At 40.5% G+C, this 24,514-nt stretch overlaps 1 protein-coding gene across 1 annotated transcript in view; it reads right to left on the reverse strand.

Annotated features, from left to right (window-relative positions):
• Positions 1 to 24,514, reverse strand: part of TAF1 (TATA-box binding protein associated factor 1) — a 2,792,652-nt gene that overhangs the window by 2,055,768 nt on the left and 712,370 nt on the right. The window contains exon 10 of the mRNA XM_044057257.1: positions 17,102 to 17,221. Within this exon, the coding sequence (XP_043913192.1) occupies positions 17,102 to 17,221 (120 nt within the window). The remainder of the gene's footprint in view (positions 1 to 17,101; positions 17,222 to 24,514) is intronic.

A 24,514-nucleotide genomic window follows, 5' to 3' on the forward strand; every position in this document is an offset into this window, starting at 1 on the left:
AACATGATGATGAGCTGCCAGAGGTGCAGAAGGCACAGGTTTTTCCTCAAGGAAAAATTTAAGAATTTGAAACTGCAGGAAGAGATAAATGAGAAGTTAATAGATATGGAGGAGAGAGCAAGAAGGGATAAATTGGCACTTCTGTAACATATGAGAGAGTAGAGGGTGAGGACTGTGTTTTTTTTTAATATGAGGAGGTGGATTAGTAAATGGTTAGAAATGTCAGAATCAGACATTGTGAATGAGAGGGCACATGGAATATGTGTTCCTGACAGTCTGGCTAAAAATATTCTCAGACCCACAATGGGGAAGATTCACAGTTATCAGCTGAGGGAACTGATGACCTCCAAGTTATGGAAAAAGGGAAAAATTCTGAAGGGAGGACAGTCATAAGCTTTCGTGGACAATGACTAATCTGCTCCCAAGAGATGATCTCCACTTTTTGATCTTTTTTTACTTAACAGGGCATAGATGGGACAAGAGGCAAAGTAAAAATAAAAAGTCTTCTTTCGGCTGCTCCCAGTTAGGGGTCGCCACAGCGGATCACCTGTTTCCACTTCTTCCTGTCCTCTGCATCTTGCTCTGTCACACCAACCACCTGCAAGTCCCCTCTCACCACATCCATAAACCTTATCTTAGACCTTCCTTTTCCTGTTACCTGGCATCTTCATCCTTAACATCTTTTTCCCAATATACTCTGCATCCCTCCTCAGCACATGTCCAAACCAACGTAATCTTGCCAATATAGCTTTGTCTCCAAACATTCCAACCTGGGCTGACCCTCTAATATACTTATTCCTAATCCTGCCCACCCTCGTCTCATCCAGTGCAAATCTTAACATCTTTAACTCTGGCACGTCCAACTCTGACTCCTGTCTTTTTGTCAATGCCACTGTCTCCAACCCATATAACATAGCTGGTCTCACTACCCTCTTGTAGACCTTCCCTTTCACTCTTACTGGTAGTAGTCTTCACAAATCACTCCTGACACTCTTCTCCACCCACTCCATCCTGCCTGTACTCTCTTTTTCACCTCTCTTACACACTCAACATTACACTGAACTGTTGATCCCAAGTATTTAAACTCATCCACCTTCACCACCTCTACTCCCTGCATCCTCCCACTCATTCACACAGATATAGTCTGTCTTAGTCCTGCTGACCTTCATTCCTCTTCTCTCTAGAGCATATTTCCACCTCTCATGGGTCTCCTCCACCTGTTCCCTACTCTCATTACAGATCTCAATGTCATCTACAAACATCATAATAAAAAGTAAACATGGAAATGCCTGTGTTGAATTTACTTTCCACAGGTAATGCGATTAATTGCCATAGTAACCTCTGGCATTTGATAACCCAAATGCTTGTAAAGCTTCTATAACAACAAGCAAGCAGGAGACAAAATGATTCTTTAACATGGTACCCATCTGTCAAATCTGGACGCCAGGTAGAAATGATGGACTGATGACACAGACAGACATACACATCAATGCGCTCACAAAGTGCAGCAAAAAATAACTGACTTTGGCATGAGCGTATATCCCTGTTATACCTCAGACATGTCCAAGTGGGAGGATAGCTGCCTAGTCTAGAGGAAGAAGGTGCAAAGCTCTGAAAGTCAGACAAGACATCAGGCCTCCCTGTGGCAGAAGTTTCAAATGCAATGACTGCAACAGTGAACCATACAATGAACATCTCAGCAAGATTATTAGCAGAATGCTATTAAACTACAGCTAAGGGAGTAGGAAAGATGACTGATATACTGCAAGCACAATCTCTCCTCAAGCTTTGCTTCTAAGGTGACCTGGTGGTCCCCCCCCAAAAAAAAAAAAAACATCTGTAGGATCAACAACAAATAGAGGGAGAAAAAAATAACAGAGAAAGATGGAAAATTGATATGTAAGGGATGTTAAATTATAACTTCCAAGCTTTGTCTCTATAAGACAGGACTGTTTACTGCTTAAAATAAATGGTTGCATGTTAAACACAATGTAATCATTTGCAATAACTTCTGTACGTTTAATTAAGCAAATTTCCATACATTCCCAACAGTATCCTGCACCCTGACAGTCCTCTCTTATGATTTATTCCTGCAAGAAAGGTAAAAGGAAAGCAGTTCTACTCAAGCTACACAAGCCATCATTAAAGGCATCTGTCTCCCTTGTGGAGTGCTGCTGATACTGAAAGCTTTGCTGTGCCTATCTACAGGCTCCTTAACAGCTCAATATAACTCTTTAATGCAGCTTTTCCTGAAAGCAGTTAACCTGTTGAATGATGAAATAATCAGAAGAGTTGTAACCACAAAACCCTGTGGTGCAAGGAAAAGACATTTTATATTTATTTCTATTTCTAGTTTTACTGTAACTTTAAGATCGTGCATTTTAGGAATGTGCCGATTAATATGTTAAGTAAGGTTACTGGCTGTTGTTTAACTGCCAGTTAATCCTTGTATTTACTCAGATGGATGGATTAGTGTCAGTTCTGATGAAGTTACTGTTAATGTTACAAAGAACGACAGCGTTTAACTGATGTTTTAATTGAGAATTTTAACTTTATTATTTTAGTAAAGTGGTTTGAACTGTCAGTTTTAGTTGTCGCTTCCTTGCACCACAGGGTTTTGTGGTTGCTGTGGAGATTTCCTTTGGTGTAATCAGAATATTGACTTTTTTTCCTCCCAGTAATCCAATACTGACAAATCATTGTCTTTGATTTTCTCCTCATTCCCATTCACCCCTGTATCACCATTTTTATAATTCGCTTAACCACACCAATGACTATCAGATTTCCAATCCACAACTACTACCCATAATTCACTCCACTCAATAATTAAGGAAGTAAGAACTGTCTCCAAACTCTAGACATCATCAGCACTAAACCTACTAGATCATAATCCACTATGTACTCTTATTTATTTACTTCATTATTTTAAATTTGTTTACTGGGGTAGTGCACTGATCTCAATGGACCATTTGAAGGCACAGCCTGGATGAACAGGATCACATAAAATATGAAAAAAAAAAACATATTTACAGATACAAGTATATACCAAAAAACATATACATAATCAGAAATTATGCTTTTCATAATGTCTATGATTTTACTATGTTACAAATCTCAGTTCTGTTGTCTGTCTTACCTTTGATAACATTCTGTAACATTACTATTGTTTAAATCTGTTTTACCCATGAGTTAAACTAATTTTACTCATCATACATTTCTGCTCCTCTAATCTGTATGATGGAAACAATAAAACAGATGCAACTAGCCCACCCAGTAATTAAGAATCTATAATCTGTTAAACTGTTACAACATTCAGAAGCTTCACTCTGCACTTAATAGGTTCATAGGTGTGTATTACGCTAACGACCACTGGGCCCTTTCTAAGTCTAGCCATGCATTCCAAATCCCTAATAGGTTCTGGTACCCTTGTTGAGTGTAAACAGGGGCTTGGGAGACAGAACATTTATAAACAAGGGCTTCGGAGAGGAACCATTTACAGGCTGCCTGTGTCTATTAGACACACAGGTGCCAAACAAGGGATGAAAGTATAGTTGTGTACACTTACCATAAATGTAAATGTTCGAGTACATTCACTGTTGCAGTCATTACATTTGGGTAATCTGCTGGCAGATTGCCCTCAGTCGGCCTGATTAACAAAGTCTTGGGTCCTGCGTCAGTTGCTGTCCCTTCTTCCATGACATCAGGTCATTAGGGGTAAAACACAAAACATATACCTCCAAACAAAAGCAAATACACCAAAAAGGCTTTTAATCATAGTAAAAGAAAGGAGAAGTATAGTTAGAGAAAAACAGGGGGCTGGAGGGAGGGTAACCAGGACTGCAAAAGTGAATACACTCGAACATCTACATTTACGGTAAATGTACACAACTGTACTATGTTCTTCGTGTTTCACTGTTGCAGTCATTACATTTGGGTAGAATCCCAAAGCTATGGTTGGGAGGATGGATTTATACAACATTAGGAGCAGCTATAAGGCCCTGCAGGACAGCAGTGGCAAAGCCAGCTATGGATTTAGAAAAGACAGGTAAATGGTAATGTTTGGTGAACGTATGAACTGAGCTGCAGGAAGCAGCTTCTAGAATGTCTCTGATAGGAACCCCTCTGAGAAAGGCTGCAGAAGTAGATGCAGCCCTGGTGGAATGAGATCTGATCCCCTTGGGGATAGGTTTACCATTGTGCATATAGCAGAAATGAATACAATGGCTTATGCATTTGGAAATAGTCTGCTTTGAAATAGCCTTTCCCTCTGCCCCTGCAGCAAATGCCATCAATAGTTGTTCAGATTTTCTTAAGAGATTTTGTCCTGTTTAAGTAGAATCTAAGTTGTCTGTGTACATCCAATGAATGCAGAATCCGCTCACCCTTGTTCTGTGGATTACGGAAGAAAGTTGGCAGATGAATGGTCTGATTAAGAGCCACACTGGACAATACCTTAGGCATAAAGGATGGACTGGTCCTGAAAGCCACCCTGTCCGGATAAAAAATAATGAAAGGCTCCACTGCCATAAGAGCTTGTAATTCTGAAATCCTTCTAGTTGAAGTGACTGCTAAAAGGAAAGCTGTTTTCCAAGAGAGAAGTTCTAGGTTGGCAGTAGCAGCTGGCTCAAAAGGAGGTAGAGTGAGTTTTTCTAAAACAAAACTGAGGTCCCATGCAGGAGTTGGTGCTTTCCTGGGAGGTCTTACATTTCTAGTCCCTCTGAGATACTGCTTTAGCAGAGGATGAGAGAAGAGGGGAGGTTCTGTGTTGTAATGAACTGAAATGGCAGAAGCATGGATTTTTATGGAAAAAATGATAGGCCCTTGTGAAGCATCTCAGTTAAGTATTGCAGAATCTGAGGAATATTGGGCATTGCTGTGCTTATTCCTTGTGTCTGGTTCCAGGCACAGAATCTTTTCCATTTGTCAGCATAAGATTTTCCAGTACTAGGCCTTCTAGCCTCCAAAATGACATCCATCACTGGTTTGCTGAGAGATGCCAAGGGTGAAATTAGTTGATTAGCCATGCTGCAAGATTCAAAGTTTGGAGCTGAGTGTGCAGAATTTGGTAGTTCTGCTGTGACAGTAGGTAAGGTGTCTGAGGCAGGTGCCACAGAGGAAGGTGTGACACATTGTGCAGGAGTGGGTACCAGTGTTGGCGAGGCCAATCTGGAGCAATCAGAATCATTTTTGGTTTCTCCTGTCTGACTTTTAGTAGGACTTTGGAGAGGAGAGGCAGAGGGGGAAAAGCATAGTCTGATAGTTTTATACAGCTGAATGATAGAGCATCCACTTTCCAAGCTTTTTTGTGATGAATTCTTGTGCAGAATTTGTCCAACTGATAGTTCTGGGGTGAGGCAAAAAGATCTATGTCTGGGCTCCCCCATTTGCGTGTCAACATGTTGAAAACTTGTGGTTCCAGTTTCCATTCGTGTGGATCCATAAGATTTCTGCTTAGTTCATCTGCCAGAGTATTTAACTTTCCTGGCAGGAACTGAGCTTGTAGATGTATTTGACAAGTCAAGGTCGTGTTCCACAATGCCATGGCTAGTCTGCAAAGGGGGCAGGAATGTGTACCCCTCTGCTTGTTTATGTACCACATGACTGTGGTATTGTCTGCCTTTATCAGTAGTTGCCCTGGATGAAGGTAGTCCTTGAAGGCTGTCAAAGCATTCTGTACAGTTCGCATCTCTTTTTGATTGCTATGTAGGTGCATTTCATTTGGGCTCCATTTGCCCTGAATGCATTTCCCTGCCAGATGCGCCCCTCCCAAGCATAGTCTGATGCGTCTTTAGTTAGGGTTTGGGCGGCAGGGGGTGGAGTGAATGGCAGTCCCTTGGTTTGGTGGCAGGCCTCTGCCTACCATAGGAACTCTAGTTGCAGGCAAGGTATAATAGGAATCATTGTTTCCAGGCTGTGACAATGGTGACTCCATAAACTTTTTAGGTACCACTGAAGTTTCCTCATATGCAGTCTTGCATATGGAATTAGAAGAATATAGGAGGCCATGAACCCCAAGGCCTGCAGACTTTGTCTTGCAGATAGCTGGGTTTTTGTGGCCACCTGTTTGAAGTAAGCGATCAATTAAATTTGCTTTTCTGGCATAAGATAAGTCATCTGGGCAGTTGTAGTCAAGCTTGCACCCAGGAATGTAATTTTTTGAGAGGGTACCGGTTGTGATTTCTTTTCGTTTATAGTGTACCCTAGACAAGTTAGAACCCTTTTTTACAAACGCCAGATGCTTTAGAAGAGTGTCCTTGTTTTCTGCCTGAATTAGACAATCGTCCAGGTATGGATAAAGTTGAATATTTCTTTGCCTGCAAAATGTAATTACTGGTGCCAGGCACTTTGTGAAGACCCTGGGCACAGTAGATAAGCCAAAGGGCAGTGCAGAGAACTGGTAATGCAAGTAGCCTACTTTGAAGCGAAGGTATCTTCTGCAAGATTCCCTGATTGGGATATGCAGGTAAGCCTCTTTTAAGTCTAGAGTTACCAACTAGGCATCTTTGTCCAGCATAGGTAGTAACTGTTGAAGAGTCAGCATCTTGAATTTTGGAATGTCCAGAAATGTATTTAGAATGGATAAGTCCAGAATTAGATGCCATGATTTGTCTTTTCTGGGTACCAGGAAAAGTCTGGAATAGAAACCTTGTCCCTTTTCCTCCTCTGGTACTGGTTGAATAGCCCCCATATTCATGAGGGACAGAACTTGTTTCTGGGCCTCTGCCCACAGATTTGGAGGCAGATCTGGCCATCCATTTGGGATTGGCAACGTGTGGAAATGAAATCTGTATCCCTGGGATACTATATTTAAAACCAATTTGTCCTGGGTAATCAGTTGCCAGTTTCGTACAAGAAGTGCCAGTTTTCCCCCCAAAGGGGCGGCCAAAAGGTAAGTGTTTGGTGATTGTAGAGGAAAGTCATTGAGACTGTTTACCATGGGGAGGTGCCTTGTTGCTTCCAGGTTTGGAGGTGGAGGCACCCCATTGTTTTGTTCTAAAAGTTCCTTGTGACTGAAACCTGGAGCCTTTGGAATGTCTGTCTTTGACTTGAGCGCCTCTCGAGGGAAAGGACCAGTTCTCAGTAGGCCAGTGCCTACTAAATCTGGGTGGCTGCACTTGTAAGAGATCTTTCACAGTTTGCATAGATTTAGCTTTATCTTCCATCTTTTTTAAAACTTCTCCAGCCTTATTACCAAAGAGACTGTCCTGTTATAAAGGAGCATCCAACAATTTTGCTTTAACATGGTCAGGCAGATTTTGCTCTTTGAGCCAAGCAAGCCTTCTTATCACAAATCCAGTTACAGCAGCCCTGCAAGAGGCCTCCAAAGAATCAAAACCACATTGCAAAGTACGTTTTCCAACTTGTTCAGCTGAATGTAATAAATCCTGCAACTCTTTATTTTCCACACAGTCAGAGATCAACATCATTTTCTGTTTAAGTAGACCCATGACATGCTGTTGATATTTAAGCATATGAAATTGACAGTTTGAAGCCCTGACTGCCAAGGTTGCAGACATGAAAACCTTCTTACCCCATCTATCCAGCGCCCTGGAATCTCTGTCAGAAGGGGTAGGATTTTTAGCAGTAGAGGCCTTAACGCCCTTGGGACCTTGAGAAATGGTTTCAGGATCAGCAGCAGGGTTTTTTGAAAAGGAATTTGTGGGAGTCAGGAACCCTGAAGTATCTGTCTAACTTATTAGGAGCTGGAGGTAGAGAATCAGGAGTCATACTGGATTCTGAAAAAACATCAACAACAATGTCTAGAACAGGAGGTATAGCCAAAGGCCTATGCTGAGGAAGAAGAAGAAAATCCCTAAGTCTCTTTTTATATTCAGAGAAATCCTGACTTTCCCAATGGAAGTGTTCCTTTAAGGTATGTAAAGTTTCTCCAAAAGAGAAATCCTCAAGGGGAGAAGCAGAAGGGATGGAATCTTCTGCATCAGAATCCTCATAAGTAGGTATAGATAATTTCCTGTTCAGAAGAAGAAGAAGAAGAAATAGAAACCTGATCTGAAAATTCACAGTCAGTGCCTTGCCTAGGCCTCTTAGCAGGAGGGGTTGGCTACCCCTGATCAAGGTAATTAAATCTTCAGCCATTTTGATCATTTGCTTTTTAGGTATTGGGGCCTGTACACGTGGGCCCAAGTATCAATTTTTTAGACATAGAAGTAGATTTTGGCCTTAGTTTTGAAGATGGCATCAGTTTAATATACAAATCTTTAGGCCTGAAAACACCCTCAGAAGCCGGTTCCTGCACAGAGGCTCCGGACCCATCTAAGGTAGAGACATCTGCGGGTTCAATACTTAAAGCATCTCGCGGCATACCAGTCTCAGTAGAGGCCTGCAAATCAAAAGTAGTGGGTATCAGGGGCTGTGAAAGCGCCTCACTGAGTACTGGCGAACCGGCGACTGGCTTAGGAGAAGCTTCGTCATCAGTATTGGACCTAGACGGTCTGTCTCTGTCTTTTTCTTTGCGTTTTTTAGGTATTCCGGTAGTCGGATTGCTAACTAACGACATTTCTGGATAGTTAAATATTGAGCCAAAATATTTAGAAGCAAAAATGTACCGACGTTTAATCATGCGTTGATTACATTTATCACAAAACCGACAGCAAGGCACGTTGTGGTCAGGGCCTAGGCAAGGAATACAGTACAAATGAAAATCCTTATGAGGTATTTGCTTCCCACAAGTAATGCAATTATTAACTTTTACTGACATTGATAAGGAGCAAGAAAAAGTTTCCCCAACGGGGTACTTAGCTTTTAGTTGAAGACTTTGGTTCTGAAACTCAAAAACAAAAATTTCAGGAGTCAGCCAACTGGCACTTGCGAACTGCTTCTGCTTCGAGCACTGCATGGCAAGAAAGACTGATGTAATGGCGTCGGCTGCATGTTTTATACCCCTGACGACCTGACGTCATGGAAGAAGGGACAGCAACTGACGCAGGACCCAAGACATTGTTAATCAGGCCGACTGCGGGCAACCTACCAGCAGATTACCCAAATGTAATGACTGCAACAGTGAAACACAAAGAACATCTTCCTGTTCACATCTAACTGTCCAAGTTACACTTGAATTGGATCATGGAGGAACTCTGCTAAATTACGTGATCAATATATGTAGAGGAGGAACGAGGTTTAAAAGAAGACAAGATTTGAATGAGCTATGTAATGGGTTGACTAACAATGAATGGACATGCTAAAAGTGATGTATAATGTTTGCAGCTGGAGGTGTGTCTGTGCAGTTTGAATTGTATAATGTTTGCAGCTGAGATTGTGTTGCTATGGTTTACTGTCATTTATATAAATGTAACATGGCCTATGTCATACATGGTAATTTAATAAAAGTGTTTCTTATTTAAAAAAAAAAAAAAAAAAAAAGGTGCAACTCTGCTTCACATCAATGGGAAGCCTGTTCGACAGAAGGTGTAGTCTCTTGGATAAATACCTGTCCCTCCAGCAGGTCCTACTTATGTAACAGGCAAGGTTTAAGTTTTTAGAATGGGTAAATCTGGTGTTTTTTATTTAGTGGATATGCAGGAGGTCCATCAGGCATGGGGTCTGATAACACCCTGTATGCCAGGCTTATATCTCCCATCAACAGCCTCCAAGAGCTAGAATACATGGATAGGAGTTTGAAGCGATCTGTATAGGACATGTTACTTACATCTTGTATACTTCTAGTGAAGAACCTCTGTGCATGTTCTAGTTGTTGGATGTGCCTGGTTAGGTACATAGCAAAAGGGGCATTGTACTCTTTGACAGGTCCGACGACTGACAAATACAGTGGAACAATGACCTCCTTGGACCTTGATGCCATACCTTTGTTTAGAACATGCACAACAAAGAAAGACTTCTTCACTACTGTAGACATGTGATGGTCAAAGGCTAGATTACTGCTTACGTGTGTCCCTGTGTCCCTGACTACTTGGTCAATCTTAGGGGTGTGCTGTCAATATAACAGTTACCATGGATGGATGACTTCCCGAAATATACTACTATGCATTTCTTGGCATTCAGTTTTGGCCTACAGATCTGATCCCAGTTAAATGTCTGTGTCAGTTTTAGGCTATGGCTCTGATATCTGTCTGTGTCAGCCATTCCTGGAGAAAATTAGTATTGGTGGCAGATTCGATACCTACTCCTAATTTGTATTCATTTGCAAATTTGGTCAGCCAGAGGCCCTTCACACTGGCCTTGACTTCAGAAAAGTTAATGTTAAAAAGGAGCAGTCCTAGGACCGTTCTCTGAGGGACTCCACTGGTGACTGGTCTCTTTGTAGAGATGGACTCCCAGGTTCTAACTTCCTGGGTTCTGTCTGTGTGCCAGCTGGCTAACCACCGGGTGACATAACGATTTAAACATAGCCTCATGAATTTGTCAGCAATGCCCAAATGTGGTATTGTATTAAATGTATTGGCCAGATCAAGAAAAGCAATGTCAATTGCTTTGCTTTCGTCCATTGCTTTTGCAACCTTCTCAAAGAAATATGTCAGGATGAGCAGCCATGACCTATTCCTGACAAAATCAAACTGGGTTGGGTCCAGTGTCTGGAGGATTCCTATGCCATTACTGATTACTTCTATGATAATTCTTTTTATGGTTTTCCATATGAGATTAGGGAGACTTATGGGGTTGTAGTTTCCAGGATATGCAGATGGCCCACCTTTCTGCAGAGGATGACTATTGCTGTTATCCATTAGTGAGTCACAATACCTGTTTGCAGGATACTATTAAATAGTGATTCCAGAGGGCCTGATAGGTCATGATTTATGATTTTTAGAAGGCAGTCTGGAATGTTGCAGTAGTGGAGTTATGTTTGATGGTCTTTCCTGGGGGAAGGCTGGAAGGAAGACGGGTAAAGGTAAAACTGAATGTGTAAGACAGTAAGTTGGCTGTATCTTCTGGCTCAGTATAGGTGTTGCCATTAACAACGAGCTCTGCACACAACTGTGTATTACCTTTGAGGTTGGAGACATACCTAAAGAATACTTCACGGCTGTCCTTTGCTTGTAGGCTAAATTTACCTCAAATTTGGCCTTGGTAGATTTGATTTGTCCTCCGAGTTGTTTGTTCAGCTTGGTGAGAGCTATTTTATCCTGCTGAAAGCTACACCTCCTAATTTTTGCCATGATTTTCTTCCTTCTGTTATACAGACATTTGATGTTGTGATCCCACAAGGATGGCTTGTTTTTTTGAGTCGTGTACTTATTCCTGGTGGGTACAGCTGCCTCTCTACACCTATGAGCATGACTGTATAGGGTTTATGTGAACAGTTCTGTGTATGCAGTAGTGTTCTCAGGGTTTGGGGGGGGGGGGGCTTGAAATGTTGCCAAGTAATAATAGGAGGTTAATCTTATAGTAATTCATGAACATTCCAGGGTTCCAGGTTTAATTTCTACTTCCAGAGAGGACCATTTTATGGTATGACCTTACCAGACAGGACATTACACTAGGGGGTGTAAAGCACTCTCCCATATTAATGAGGACCAGATACAGTATATTTACTCCCCCGGTCAGTGTACTGAGAAGCTGGTCCAGGAAGATTGTGTTTACGAAATCTAGAATTATTAGTGCCTGCACATTTGGTGTTGTATATGAGTTTGACTTACTAGTGGGGTAATTAAAATCATCCATGAATATGGTGTTGGGTTGGATGGTGAGTGATTTCACTATGATATGGATTTCCTGGGTCATAGTTGGGGACCTACAGCTTGCAAGGATGTGGTATGGGATTTTGTCTGTGGTGATCTGAATGTGGAGAAGCTCAAGTGCACCACCCTGCTTGACCAGCCTTGAGGTATATTTAGTTTTTATGTAAATCAAGACACCTCTGTCCTTTAGCCCTGCCAGCCTTGAGGTATATTTAGTTTTTATGTAAATCAAGACACCTCTATCCTTTAGCCCTGCCTGTGTAGTAGCTGGTGTAAATGTTGAGAAGGTATTTATAGCCCTGTACTGACAGGGTGAGTCTCTGTGGCTTTAAACTAAGTCTCAGTGACTGCACAGATGTCAGTGTTCTCTAGGGTGAAGACAGCTTGTAAGGAGTGGAGTTTCTTGTTTATACTTTTAGCATTGAGCAGTAACACTTTTAGATTTTCTTGATTCTGATTTGCTATGTTGGAAGTGCTTTCAGTTTGACATTGCCTAAAAAAGGCACTATGGAGGACGACAATGTTTTAGCTAACATTCAAAAGCCTAGAGGGGAGAGGTGCAGACCACTCCTGGCAAAGCAGCATGGTCTGTTGACCATCTCCCTGCATGCTTACAAATATTGCATCCCCCTAAGAATGTCACTAGAAACCAAGCCAATTATTAAAGACAGTAATCTTCTTTTCATACTGTGACATCATCCTTGGAGAAGGTAGAATACTTCTCAATGCTAGGCTTATAACAACATGTGACAAATATTCCGAGACCTCCATGATGTTTCTCTTCATTCAGTCTAGGGAGGCACCACTCAGGTCATTTTCTCCCACATGAATTATGATGAAGTCACACTGGTACTTGTGGTACAATAACCTGCGTATGTGAGTAATATGGTGGATCCTGACCTTTGATAAGTAACTGACTGGGACTTTCTTCAAACTAAGCCTGGTGAAAGGATATCAGTGTGTCTCACAATGGAGTCTCCAAAGACCAGAATGTTAGGTTGTGTGGTGGCTTGCCTCATGGACTTAGAAGTACAGGCTCCCTGAGATGTGGTTGTATGTGTTGATGTAGGTATAGTTTTGAAAGAATGCATTTGGGGCTGCTAAGGGTTATTTATTTGTACTTCATTTCGGAGGTCTTTGGGTTTTGGGAAGATTACGTTTAAGTGCCTCAGCATATGTGGGTGTATGCGTCTGCTTCATACTGTGTTTGTGTGTTAGGTGCAGTGTGTGTACTACTGACAACCCGATTGACTACTTTTATGTGAGATATTTGTTTTCAGTGACTGTGTAGGTGCATCTCTCATATGCCTTATCAGCTTGCGTGAGACTTAAATAAAGTCTACTGTAAACCTCATCTGAACGATCCTTACTGCCAAAGTTGCTAACTATGCCTCCAACGTCTACTCTAACTTAAAATGTTATACTGATAAGGCAGTCCGTATTCACAACAAATATATTGGCAAGTTTAGAAACAAACCCCAGTGATGGAATACCCATATAAATGGCAAAACTAAGAAGCTGCTTAATGCTCATAAAAAGGTTTCATTCTAACTACCTTAAGAGCACACTTAAGTAAACAAAAAGCTTAATGGAACCATTAGGAAGCTCAAAGCTGAGTATGAACTTAAAACAGTCACTAAAAAATGACTGCAAATCTTTTTTTTTTTTTAACTATGTTAGGAAATTAAGAACAAACACTAAACAGTGTTCAGAGCTAGTCCCCCAATAATACAACACTCTCTCACCCAAACAAAATAGCTAATATCCTAGCTAACAAATTTAGTGCAGATTTCCTTGACCCACAGTTAGAAGTATCCCAGAGGTTCCACAATCCCATCCAACCCCTTGAATTACTATGGAACAAGTTCTTTCAGCCCTTTCAAAAAATGAGAATACTTCATTCATGGGCACTGACAACATACCAGGTTGCCTGATTACCAGTGCCAAATATGGCCTTTCTGAACCCCTACCTAAACTCTTTAAACTAAGCCTTTCCACTGGCTACATTCCTGAAGCCTTGAAAACAGCTATTGTAATGCTATTACATAAGGGTGTCCGAACCACAGATCCTGGTTACTACAGATCCATTAGACTCACTAGCCTCATATGTAAAGCTACAGAGTTTATTCCAGACTTCATTAATCTGCACATTGAAAATCTCTTTCCCAACCTTGGGTCCTCATCAATTTGACTTTACCCAAAAAGGTCCTGCCTCTTTAACCTCATTAATTTATTTGAAAAAGTAACTGAAGCAGTGAATAGTGGTTGCACAGCTCATACACCGTATCTAGACCTGGCCAAGCAAGCATTATTGACAGACTTGTAAATCTGAACATAAATCCTTACACTAGGAGATGAATAGCTAACTGGTTGTCTGACAGACACCAAGCTGAATTTATCTGAAGTAGCAAGTGAGGCTGACTTTTTCTAGGGGGTATTTTTAAGATGTTGGGTAAGGGTTACTCAGAGCAAACGCTGGTAATAGCAGCTTTCTGGTTTTGGACTGTAGTTAATGATGTCATTAAGTATTGTTTGAATTCATTTTGCTTTGAGTGGTTGTGGAGATGGATTTAAGAAAGGTTAAATATTTGATGGTTTTCCAAAACTGGTGAAGCCTATTAGGGCCTTCTTGCTTATTTCAAATGCATGTTGCTTGTTTGCTGCTATTCTGCATGTTATTTCTACAGTTCCAGAAATCTTTGCTGAAGTTTAGTGTCATCCGAGTTTCTTTTTCAGGGTGATTAATGGGAATACATTTTTCTGCTATCCTAAGGAAAGCAGGATGAAGTTTATTTTGTTTTTCTTTATCCAGTTGTTTTTAGGATAGCAGAAAAGTGTATTGAAAAATCTTTAATTAATATCTTTAATCTTTCATTAATATCAGGAATAGTTTTCGACCTACTCAAACTTTCTGCCTTTTCCCTAACATGCACTCCCTTCTCTGCAATTAATGACCTATCATCAACCTCTTCCCTCTGAAGTACAACCTCCATCCCTCCTCTTTTCAAGGGATATCTACATCCTTCCCACAACAAGCTAGCAGACTGTCTAAAGAGCAAAACTAAGTTAACTGGATCAGCTGGTACTGCAGACATCACCAGGAAAGGATAGTAAATCTTGAGTTCTTTTTGTAATGTTCTTTTTTATGGTTTCTCATGGGAAGAAGGGACAATCCTATGGCAGTAAATTTTCTCCAACTCATTAAGTTTGCTTGAAGATCTCCATCTTCTTTTGTGGCAGTGGAGGCTGGATGTTCTATTTCTAGACATATGATGAAACCCAGACAAAATCTGACTAATGTTTGGTGGAATGCTTCTAAGCATAACAATTGCTTAACAATGCAAACTTCTGCACAGGATCTGGCAACCACAATTGCAACCCCTCTTCAGGCCTACACAATGCACACCCTGGGAAAACAGTTTAAAATTTCCCTTGGAATCATTCACTAACAAAAAAGACAATCAAATCAATTAATGGGATAAAATAGACTTCTCTAGTAGGACACAGCTTTTGGAGAACTCTGGAAATGAGAAAATTGGACAAATATTTTTACTGGACTTAGCAAGAGAAAGCTACTACCAAAACACAGTACATTCCCAAGCAAAAAAAAAAAATAAAATAAAAATGGCACAGGCTGTCTGGTCTAGTGGTGCCTATCCATGACTAATTCCTATGTGACAAGAACATAACTTTGACAGTGATCCATATGACGAACATCCAAGGCTGCTTTGGCCAGAAAGAAATGTATGAGACTCAGGCTTGCTCTTTCTTCCCATGCTTCACCCAAACTGTATATTCACTGGTACCCTTCAGATTTGCTAGGACTATGATTCTTCCACTCATTTATGGACGTACATCCTATGTATTGCCCATAACTGTCCCAGATATGTTGGGGATATTACTACCAGTTTTACAAATACCAATATATCTTCCTCATATGCAGCTTGATCAATGGAAGCATTAATGATTGAGGCTGATGTACAGTCCACTGCCTTCAATAATTCCCCTGCCTGTCAAGAGTGAAAACTGCATTCAGCTCGAACTATTCTGTAGCGGCAGAACACACAAAATGTTCTTGCAGTTACTCGGGATTAAGAATAGGAATAAGCAGATAAACGCACAGGCTACCCTGTTTCTACAGTGGTATCATGCAAATTAGCAAACGGATTACTATGGCCACATACCGATAGTATACATTCATATATAACTACTAGGCTAGCTGCCTTTGCGGTCCATTTTAAAACTATCCAGTTTCCCTTTTTGTGCTCAAAATAAACTATCTTATCTGTTTATAGATATGCCTTACCCATCCCATGGTCAATAATTATGACCCCTAGTGCGAATAACTGGGATCATGCCATAGATAATTTGAGGGGATCCATGCATGGGATAAAGCATTTAGGAGCTGCCTCTGTCCATTAATAGTACACAGGGCAATCCTAGGTAAATCTTCTGTTTCCCATCCATAGATCTAAGATGCATATGAACATGGACAGGGATGAACTTTGTTTTATGTGGATGGGAGTCTGTTCCACAGCAGTAGTGCCCCCTGTGAGACATATCTGTCCTTCCAAACCATTCTGTTGATGTTGCAGAAGAGGTTAGATCCATAGACAGAGTATTTCTTATGCATTTGACTTACAGATGTGCAGTAAATCCATCAGTAATGGAGGATGCTATGTATGCCAGACACAGGTCATCTCTTAGCAGTCCGTAGGACACAGAGTACAGTGAGAGGACTCGGAGTTGGTCCATGTAAGACATGTTGTTTGGGCCTTGTATCCTTTTAGTAAGGTATCTATGTGGGAATTCTAGTTGTTGCATGTGTCTGGACAGATACATAATGAATATCCAGTGTGCAGATCATTCAATGGTAACTACCACCCTGCTTTCATAGTAAGAAGATCATCCAATAAGCACTCTGGCCCACAGTGGTAGTTTAGAGATCATCTGGCATCTACTTCTTGGTACAAGTTAAATGCAGATTCATAGATACACAACCTTACACTGTAAATAAACTTTCTACTGTGAAGATGAAGATAGTATTTTCACTTCAGACCAGCTATTCTGAAATTATCAGTAATAACAGAATTATTTTTTCAAGTATATATATATATATATATATATATATATATATATATATATATATACAAACAAATATTGTATAACTTACTTGAATATTCCAAAACCAAGAAATCAGTCTTTATAGACGATACTGGAATCATTAACTGCTTTAATAATTTTACATTCTTGTCAGGCATCAAGATTTCCCAATACATCAGTGTACAACAAGAGGTTATCATTGTAGGCTTACAGTCTAGGGTGAGGTACTGTTATGCCACACTCCACTCTTTTTTGTGTCTCCAGCCAACTGTAGTATTCTTACACCATTATATAACACACACAGCTACCCATGTGCAGTGTTTATATTCTTCAATGTACCATACCTGGGTAGTCAGATGTGTGTTTTTCTTTTCCTTTGATAATACTGACAGTTCCCAAGGATGATGTTTTCTGTGCTGGAGGTGGGGTAGGGTTGACAAGAAGTGATCCACTTCTGATAAGCCCTTAAAAGGTAGAAAAAAAAACAGTTAACATTAATTTAGATTTTAAATAATTTATATTAGTCTTTTATCATATGTATATATTACCTATACTGCACATAAGTACATCTTATTTAACATATACCTTACCACTGTACTTTTGTTAAAACATAGGTCATTTCTGTTATGGAGTAGCAGTGGAGCAGAAAGGTTAACGCTGTTTTGAGGCATACAGTGCTGCAACGTAACTGACACTAACATGTATGCAACACTTCTCTGTTCCAGCAGTGCAGCATATCTCACATTATTACATTGTAAATTCCTGCAAACATAATTTTCCATGCTGTATGTGGATAGCAGATAATTTCTTGCACTGCACTTTATTTCTGACTTATGGCATGCAGTGCTGTGTTTGGCTAATGACGCTGATGTCACTGCTCTTGCTGCTTTAACTGACCGTCTAGTCTGCCACCGATGCACTTAGCCATTACAGTACTGGTCCTATCAATACGGAATCTGTAAATCCTGTATGTCCTTTTAATGCTCATTCTCATTCCAACTGGGACAGCATTAAAGCTCCACAGCACTGTAGTCAGGAAATTCCTGTTCTGTTAAAATGTTGTATAGTCATAACCTAGAAACCACACAAAGTAATAATTAGACTGCTGCTATTATGTGTCACACTGCTGTATGCCAGCATTGCCACTCAAGTTTGTGTGCTGAAGTGTGCATACACCTACACAATCTTCAGCTATCAGTTTAACATTCTGGGTTGCATCACTGCATTATGAGATTATTACTAATAAGTGTACAACACTCCTGTGCTACTTGTTTTTCTTTACCTTTTACTGTACTTCTGTTATTCCACAATATTTTATCTATCAAAAGGATACTATAAACCCACATAATTTAATATGCAGTGGCTCTTGCTCAAAATCTTTATCTTTTTTCTCCTGTGTACTAGACTTTGTGAAATCCACTTAATTAAAAAAAAAAAAAAAGAAAACAGAAAGGAGAAATATCACTGTGGCTAATGCAGGAGGTCTCAAACTCAAATAATCGCTTGTCCTGTATGATGACTAGCAAACTGGGGCAAGGGCCACAATTACTAAGACAAAAAGAAATGTAGGCAGTGAAGTTCAAAAAGTAGTTTAGTCGTTTCCCATACTTATAATTATGCTGCTTTGAGGGCTACTTGAGGCCAGAGTTTGAGATCCCTGTACTACAGTCTACCATAACACAGGAAAAATACTTTTAATGCCTTTTTGCTGTTGACCTACAATGACAAAACTACAGTCAGCATATATGAGGAACTGCACAGACACAACTGCTCTGGTGTTGGTATGTGAAGAACAGCTGAGGAAACCTTCTAGCAATACTAACTTTGCACTGGTATCTTGCATACTACACAGGCATACCTCTCAACTCCACCAAACTCCTCGGAAAATACTGTTTTGGAGCTCGAAATAATAGGGTGCCATGAATTCCCAAGTGGCCCCTTTAAATCCCAATTTTTTTTTTGTATTTATTTGTGTTTCCCCATGTGCTTACTGACATCATTACCCAGCACCAACATGCCTCACAGTATCATCAACGTGCCATGGTTGATGTGGTGACATCAGAGCCGTGACAGTCCTCTGAGCGATCTGGTTAGTTAGATCAAAAGGGGTTCCTATCATGTAATCGAAAATTGTAAATGGCGAACGTGTATTGAGCGAATCCGATTGGTCAAAATGTCATGCTTGTAACATGCAGAATATTTTCCCTTTACTTCACTGCAGTGCGATCTCAGAGTATGAATAATTAAGTGTGGGGGGTGCAGCATTTCGGTAAGTATAGCTTTTTTATTTTTATTTTTTTTATTATATTTTCGAAATTTCAAACATCGCTCATATGGTGTCGACCATATGGTGTTCGATGTTTGAAACTTTCAAAAATATAATATAGACCTAACCAAAAGGACTAGGAGGAAGTGTGCATCTGCATGATCAAGGTTGCAGTTGGTTCCTAAGTCTGGACACTGTTTAAACATTATGCAAATGTTTTAGCCTACTACCTGACAGTCTATTAAATGTGAATTCTGAGTTTCAAAAAGTAGGAAATGATTACAAACGTGTTTAGGCATAATGACATTTTACACTGAGAAACTTGCAGCAAAACCATACTGGTTCTTTTGTGCTGCATGCTGTCTTTGAACATCGTTTGTCTTGTGTGTCAGCACTCAATACTATTACATTTCTCCACTAACACTTTATAGTTATACCAGGAAAATGGATGGGGTGGATATTGGTTGTACATTCAACCCAACAAATTATGTCTGATTGTTTTGTTATTATTATTCTTTTTTTCCCTGTTTGACAGTAGGTAATTGTTAAAGTTGGACCAGTCTGGAGATTCTCTTCAGCCACAGAAAGGGGACAACATGTCGGAAGTGTCAAAATTCTTAAATATTATGCATCTGCACGTGTTAAGACATAATCTTACAGTTATGCTGACTGTAGCTCGTAGTACAGGAATATAGAATAAAGAAATTATAAATTCAACACGGGTCACTGCGTACCTAACATTTACGCAGACACAGGCACTTGTCTGTTCATTAATTTTAAACCATTTGCCCTGATGAAGGTTGCAATAGTGGCAATCTTGAGTTAGAGAAGACAAGACTTCCCTATGCCCATCAGTCACCTTCAGCCAGTCGTGCTCTTCAGGTTGAGCTTCATGTTGGGCAAGATGAGAGATACTGCCATCCCTTCAACATTGTAAATCTTCCTAGTGAATGAAGACAATTTTCAGGGACTAAAAGCTGTCCTTTTTGACCTGGGCACTTCAGTGTAGAGCATCCATCTCAAAAGGAGAATACAAAGCCCAAGAGTATATGCCACACTCCCCCTTCCACGTCTTATAAACATGCATATGAAAGGAAAGGGCATACACATTTCAAACGGCTTTCTCTCCACAAGGTTATGCACAGGTTAACACACTCCAATCATACCTCTCAACTGTCCAGATTTTTGTCTCATACTTTTTGTCGCTTCCTAATAAAATTGTTGTTTACTGGATTTTTATGGCAAATCAGTGAGAATTGACTTCCCTAAATATTGACAGGTACTTGAGTTTCAGACTTCCATATCCTTCAGAAAATGCATGCAACACAAGAACTTTTATTCTAGCAACATTCTAAGTTTGTAAGTGCAATATTTACAATTTGCCCCTATTTGTGAGGCTTTGTTACCCATAATTTTTGTCTTTGCCCAGATTTTTTTGTGCTACGAAGTTGAGAGCTATGGTGCATGTGTATATGCAGGTGTGCACGAGTGCATATGTATATGCTAGTGTGTGAGTGGGTGTATGCGGGTGTGTGCGAGTGCATCTATGTGGGTGTGCGAGTGCATCTATGTGGGTGTACAAGTATGTGCATATGATATTTATCCAAAGTAAAATAACTTAACTAAAAAGAAATAAATGTTGAAAGGACTCCAGTCACAACTAAACAGCTTCAAGAATTTATTAAAATGTAAAAAGCTAGTAAAATAACGCAAGCGCTTTCATCATCTCACCACAGAGACTTCATCAGACAAATAATGTCTTCCACATCACTTCCTTAAATACCCTCCTTAATTAACTCCTTGCAGTACATGTCATATAAGTCAATCACATTATAAATATAGTGTTAATAAAAAACTGTTTACCAAGCTTAAGTGTCATAACCTTTTCCACAAACTTAAAAAGTTAAAATAATAAATACAGTTTTGTTTATGCATATAGTACCAAGAATTCCAGAACCAAAACATATTATTTAAGTCTCCATTCATTCTATAATAGCTGCCCTTTCCCTTAAAATGGGTTTAACAGATACATATTCATTCAGACCGGGGGGAAGGTGGCCTTAACCTAAGTTGCCATATCACCTCCTCTTTTATTAATGTTAATTTTCAATCACCTCCTCTTGGGTTCTTTTTCACTACATCTACGATATCAAACTTGAAGCCCCCAAATTTGACAGACTCACGAGTGTTTATATAAGGCACTAGTTTCTTTTCTTGTTCTTATGTCATAAAGGTGCTCATAAATTCTAGTTTTAACTGCCCTCTCAGTTTTGCCTATGTAGAAACTTGGGCAGCCCCCATATTTTGCTAAATACACCAGTTTGGAGGTTGCACAATTACCTTTTTTGAAATAGATTTTACTCTGCAGTCCATTTTCTAAGGTTAGATTTTGTGCACTAATGATGTAGGAACAAAAGTTGCATGCTCCACAAGGTGTTGTCCTCCTTCTCACTTCCCCATTTTTGAGTCGATCACTCTCAAGGAGTTCCTTAACATTCTTTCCTATCCTGTAGGTGAACCTCAGCTTGTCGCCCACTATTTCACTTAGATATTTACTGATTTTAAAAATGCTCCAATTAGCTTGTAGTATATCACTCAAAGCTTTGGTAAAATGGTTAAACTCCGTAATAAATGCTTTATCAAACTCTTTTTCTGAATCTGCAGTGTTTTCTGTATCAAGCCCCTCCCCCAAAAGGGGGGTGTATTTGGTACTCCATCCTTTGAGAACATCCTCCAAAATTTTGGTGACCAATTCACTAGGGAAGCCCCTGTTAGTGAACATTTCTTTAAGCTTATTTAATTCTGTCCCCAGTTCATTCCGGTCATATGTCATCCTAGCTATCCTAATAGCTTGACCCTTCACTAGGTTTCTTTTTTGAAATTGGGGTGACAACTATCATAGTGCAAATAGCTGTTATACCAGGTATCCTTCCTATGGATGTTAGTTTTAAAGCCTTCAATAACGTGTGACACAGTTACATCCAAGTAATAAATTCTGTCCTTGTTCCACTCGTGTAAATTTAAAATATGTGGTGCAACCACTTAGGTACTCCAGGAATCTAGATATTCCCTCAGGGTCAGCATCCCACAAAATAAACATGTCATCCAAATACCTCACATATAAGTGCAGGAATTTTGAAAGGGTACTAGTAAGGACATATTGCCTTTCCCATCCCAACATAAAGTACAGTTTTGTACCTACCATAAATGTAGATGTTCGAGTGTATACACTGCTGCAGTCATTACACTTGGGTTATCCTGCCGTCAGGCGGTTCCCCAGTCGGCCTGAGTTCCAAAGTCTTGGTCCGGCGTCGGTTGCTGTCGCTTCTTCCCTGACGTCAGTGCAACAGGGGTATATAAGATGCAGCCGACGCCATTTTCTTCAGTTTTTCTTGCCCCAGATGTCAGGTGCCCCCAAAAAGGTTGGCAATTCAAATTGCTAATAAAACATACATAAGAAAAGCAATAAACAACTTTCAGTTACCAGCAAATACTCCCCATTGGTAGTAAAGGGTAGAGGACATATGTACGTACCAGCAAGTAAGAGGGATAGAAGGGAGGGTAACCTGGACTGCAGCAGTGTATACACTCGAACATCTACATTTATGGTAGGTACAAAACTGTACTATGTTCATCGTGTTACACTGCTGCAGTCATTACACTTGGGTAAAATCCCAAAGCTGAGGTAGGGTGGCTGGTTCTATAAGGCAATAGGGGTGGCTATAAGGCCCTGCAGCACTGCAGTGGCAAAGCCAGCTCTGGACTTAGAGTATAGAGGCAGATGGTAATGCTTGGTGAAGGTATGTACAGAACTCCAAGTTGCTGCTTCCAAAATGTCCTTGGTAGGTTCTCCTCTGAGGTAGGCAGTTGAGGTGGCTGTTGCCCTGGTGGAATGAGACCTAATGCTGTTAGGTACAGGTTTCCCATGGTGTATATATAGCAGAAATGTATGCAGTGTCCTATCCATTTTGAAATAGTCTGTTTTGAAATGGCTTTTCCCTGTGCTCCTGCAGCATATGCTACCAATAATTGCTCAGTTTTTCTGAAAGCTTTGGTTTTGTCCAAATAGAAGCTTAACTGCCTGTGTATGTCCAAAGAACGCAGAAGTCTCTCCCCTTTGTTCTGTGGATTTGGATAAAAAGTTGGCAAGTGAATAGTTTGGTTTAGAGCCACACTTGATACCACCTTTGGCATAAAAAGACACCCTGTCTTGGTGGAAAATGATGAAAGGTTTCACTGCCATTAGTGCCTGTAATTTTGAAACTCTTCGTGCTGATGTTATTGCCAGGAGCAGAGCAGTTTTCCAAGAGACATATTTTAAATCTGTTGTGTTAGCTGGCTCAAAAGGTGGTACAGTTAATTTTTCCAATACAAAGTTGAGGTCCCAAGTTGGAGTAGGTGCTCTACGGGGCAGTCTTATGTTTTTAGCCCCTCTGAGGTACTGTTTTAGCAAGGGATTAGAGAAAATTGGTGGATCCATGTTGTAATGAGCAGAGATGGCAGAGGCGTGGATCTTGATGGATGAAAAGGAGAGGCCTTTGCCCAGCATCTCAGTTAAATATTGTAGTATCTGAGAAATATTTGGGACAAGAAGGTCAAGGCTGTGAGCCTGGTTCCAGGCACAGAATCTCTTCCATTTATCCGAATAGGCTTTCCTGGTGCTAGGTCTTCTGGCCTCCAGAATGACATCCATAACAGCTTTGGAGAGAGGCATTGCTTGCTTGACTAAGGAATCTTCCATGCAGCCAGGTTTAAAGTCTTTAGCTGGCTGTGAAATAACTGATTGTTGTGCCGAGTCAGAAGATGTGGGATTTGAGGCAAAATCCAAGGTGGTCCTTGTGCTAAGTTTTTTAAGATTGGGTACCAGTGCTGGCGTGGCCAGTCTGGGGCAATCAGGATCATCTTTGGCTCTTCTTGCCTGGCTTTTATGAGTACCTTTGGAAGGAGAGGTAGTGGTGGGAAAGCATAAACTTGTAGGTTTTTCCAGCTGAATGAGAGGGCATCCACTTTCCATGCTTGTGGGTGGTAAGTCCTTGTGCAGAATTTCTGTAGCAGGCAGTTCATTGGGGATGCAAACAGATCTATGTCCGGGCTCCACCATTTTTGTGTTATCATTCTGAATATTTGTGGATTCAATTCCCATTTGTGGGGATCCATGATGTTTCTGCTTAAGTCGTCTGCCAGTGTGTTTTTCTCTCCTGGCAGGAATTGTGCTTGCAGATGAACTTGATAGGTTAGAGCTGTGTTCCACAAGGTCATGGCTTGCCTGCAGAGGGGATAAGAGTGAGTGCCCCCTTGCTTGTTTATGTACCACATAACTGTGGTGTTGTCTGTTACTAGTAGTAGTTGTCCTGGATGCAGAAGGTCCTTGAAAGCTATAAGGGCATTTTGTACAGCTAACATCTCTTTCTGATTGATGTAAAGCTGCCTTTGTTCTGCAGGCCACTTGCCCTGAATACATTTTCCTGCCATGTGTGCTCCCCAGGCGTAA

The sequence above is a fragment of the Protopterus annectens genome, chromosome 15.part0 (assembly GCF_019279795.1).
Source record: "Protopterus annectens isolate FY-2018-M chromosome 15.part0, PAN1.0, whole genome shotgun sequence".
NCBI lineage: Eukaryota > Metazoa > Chordata > Ceratodontiformes > Protopteridae > Protopterus > Protopterus annectens.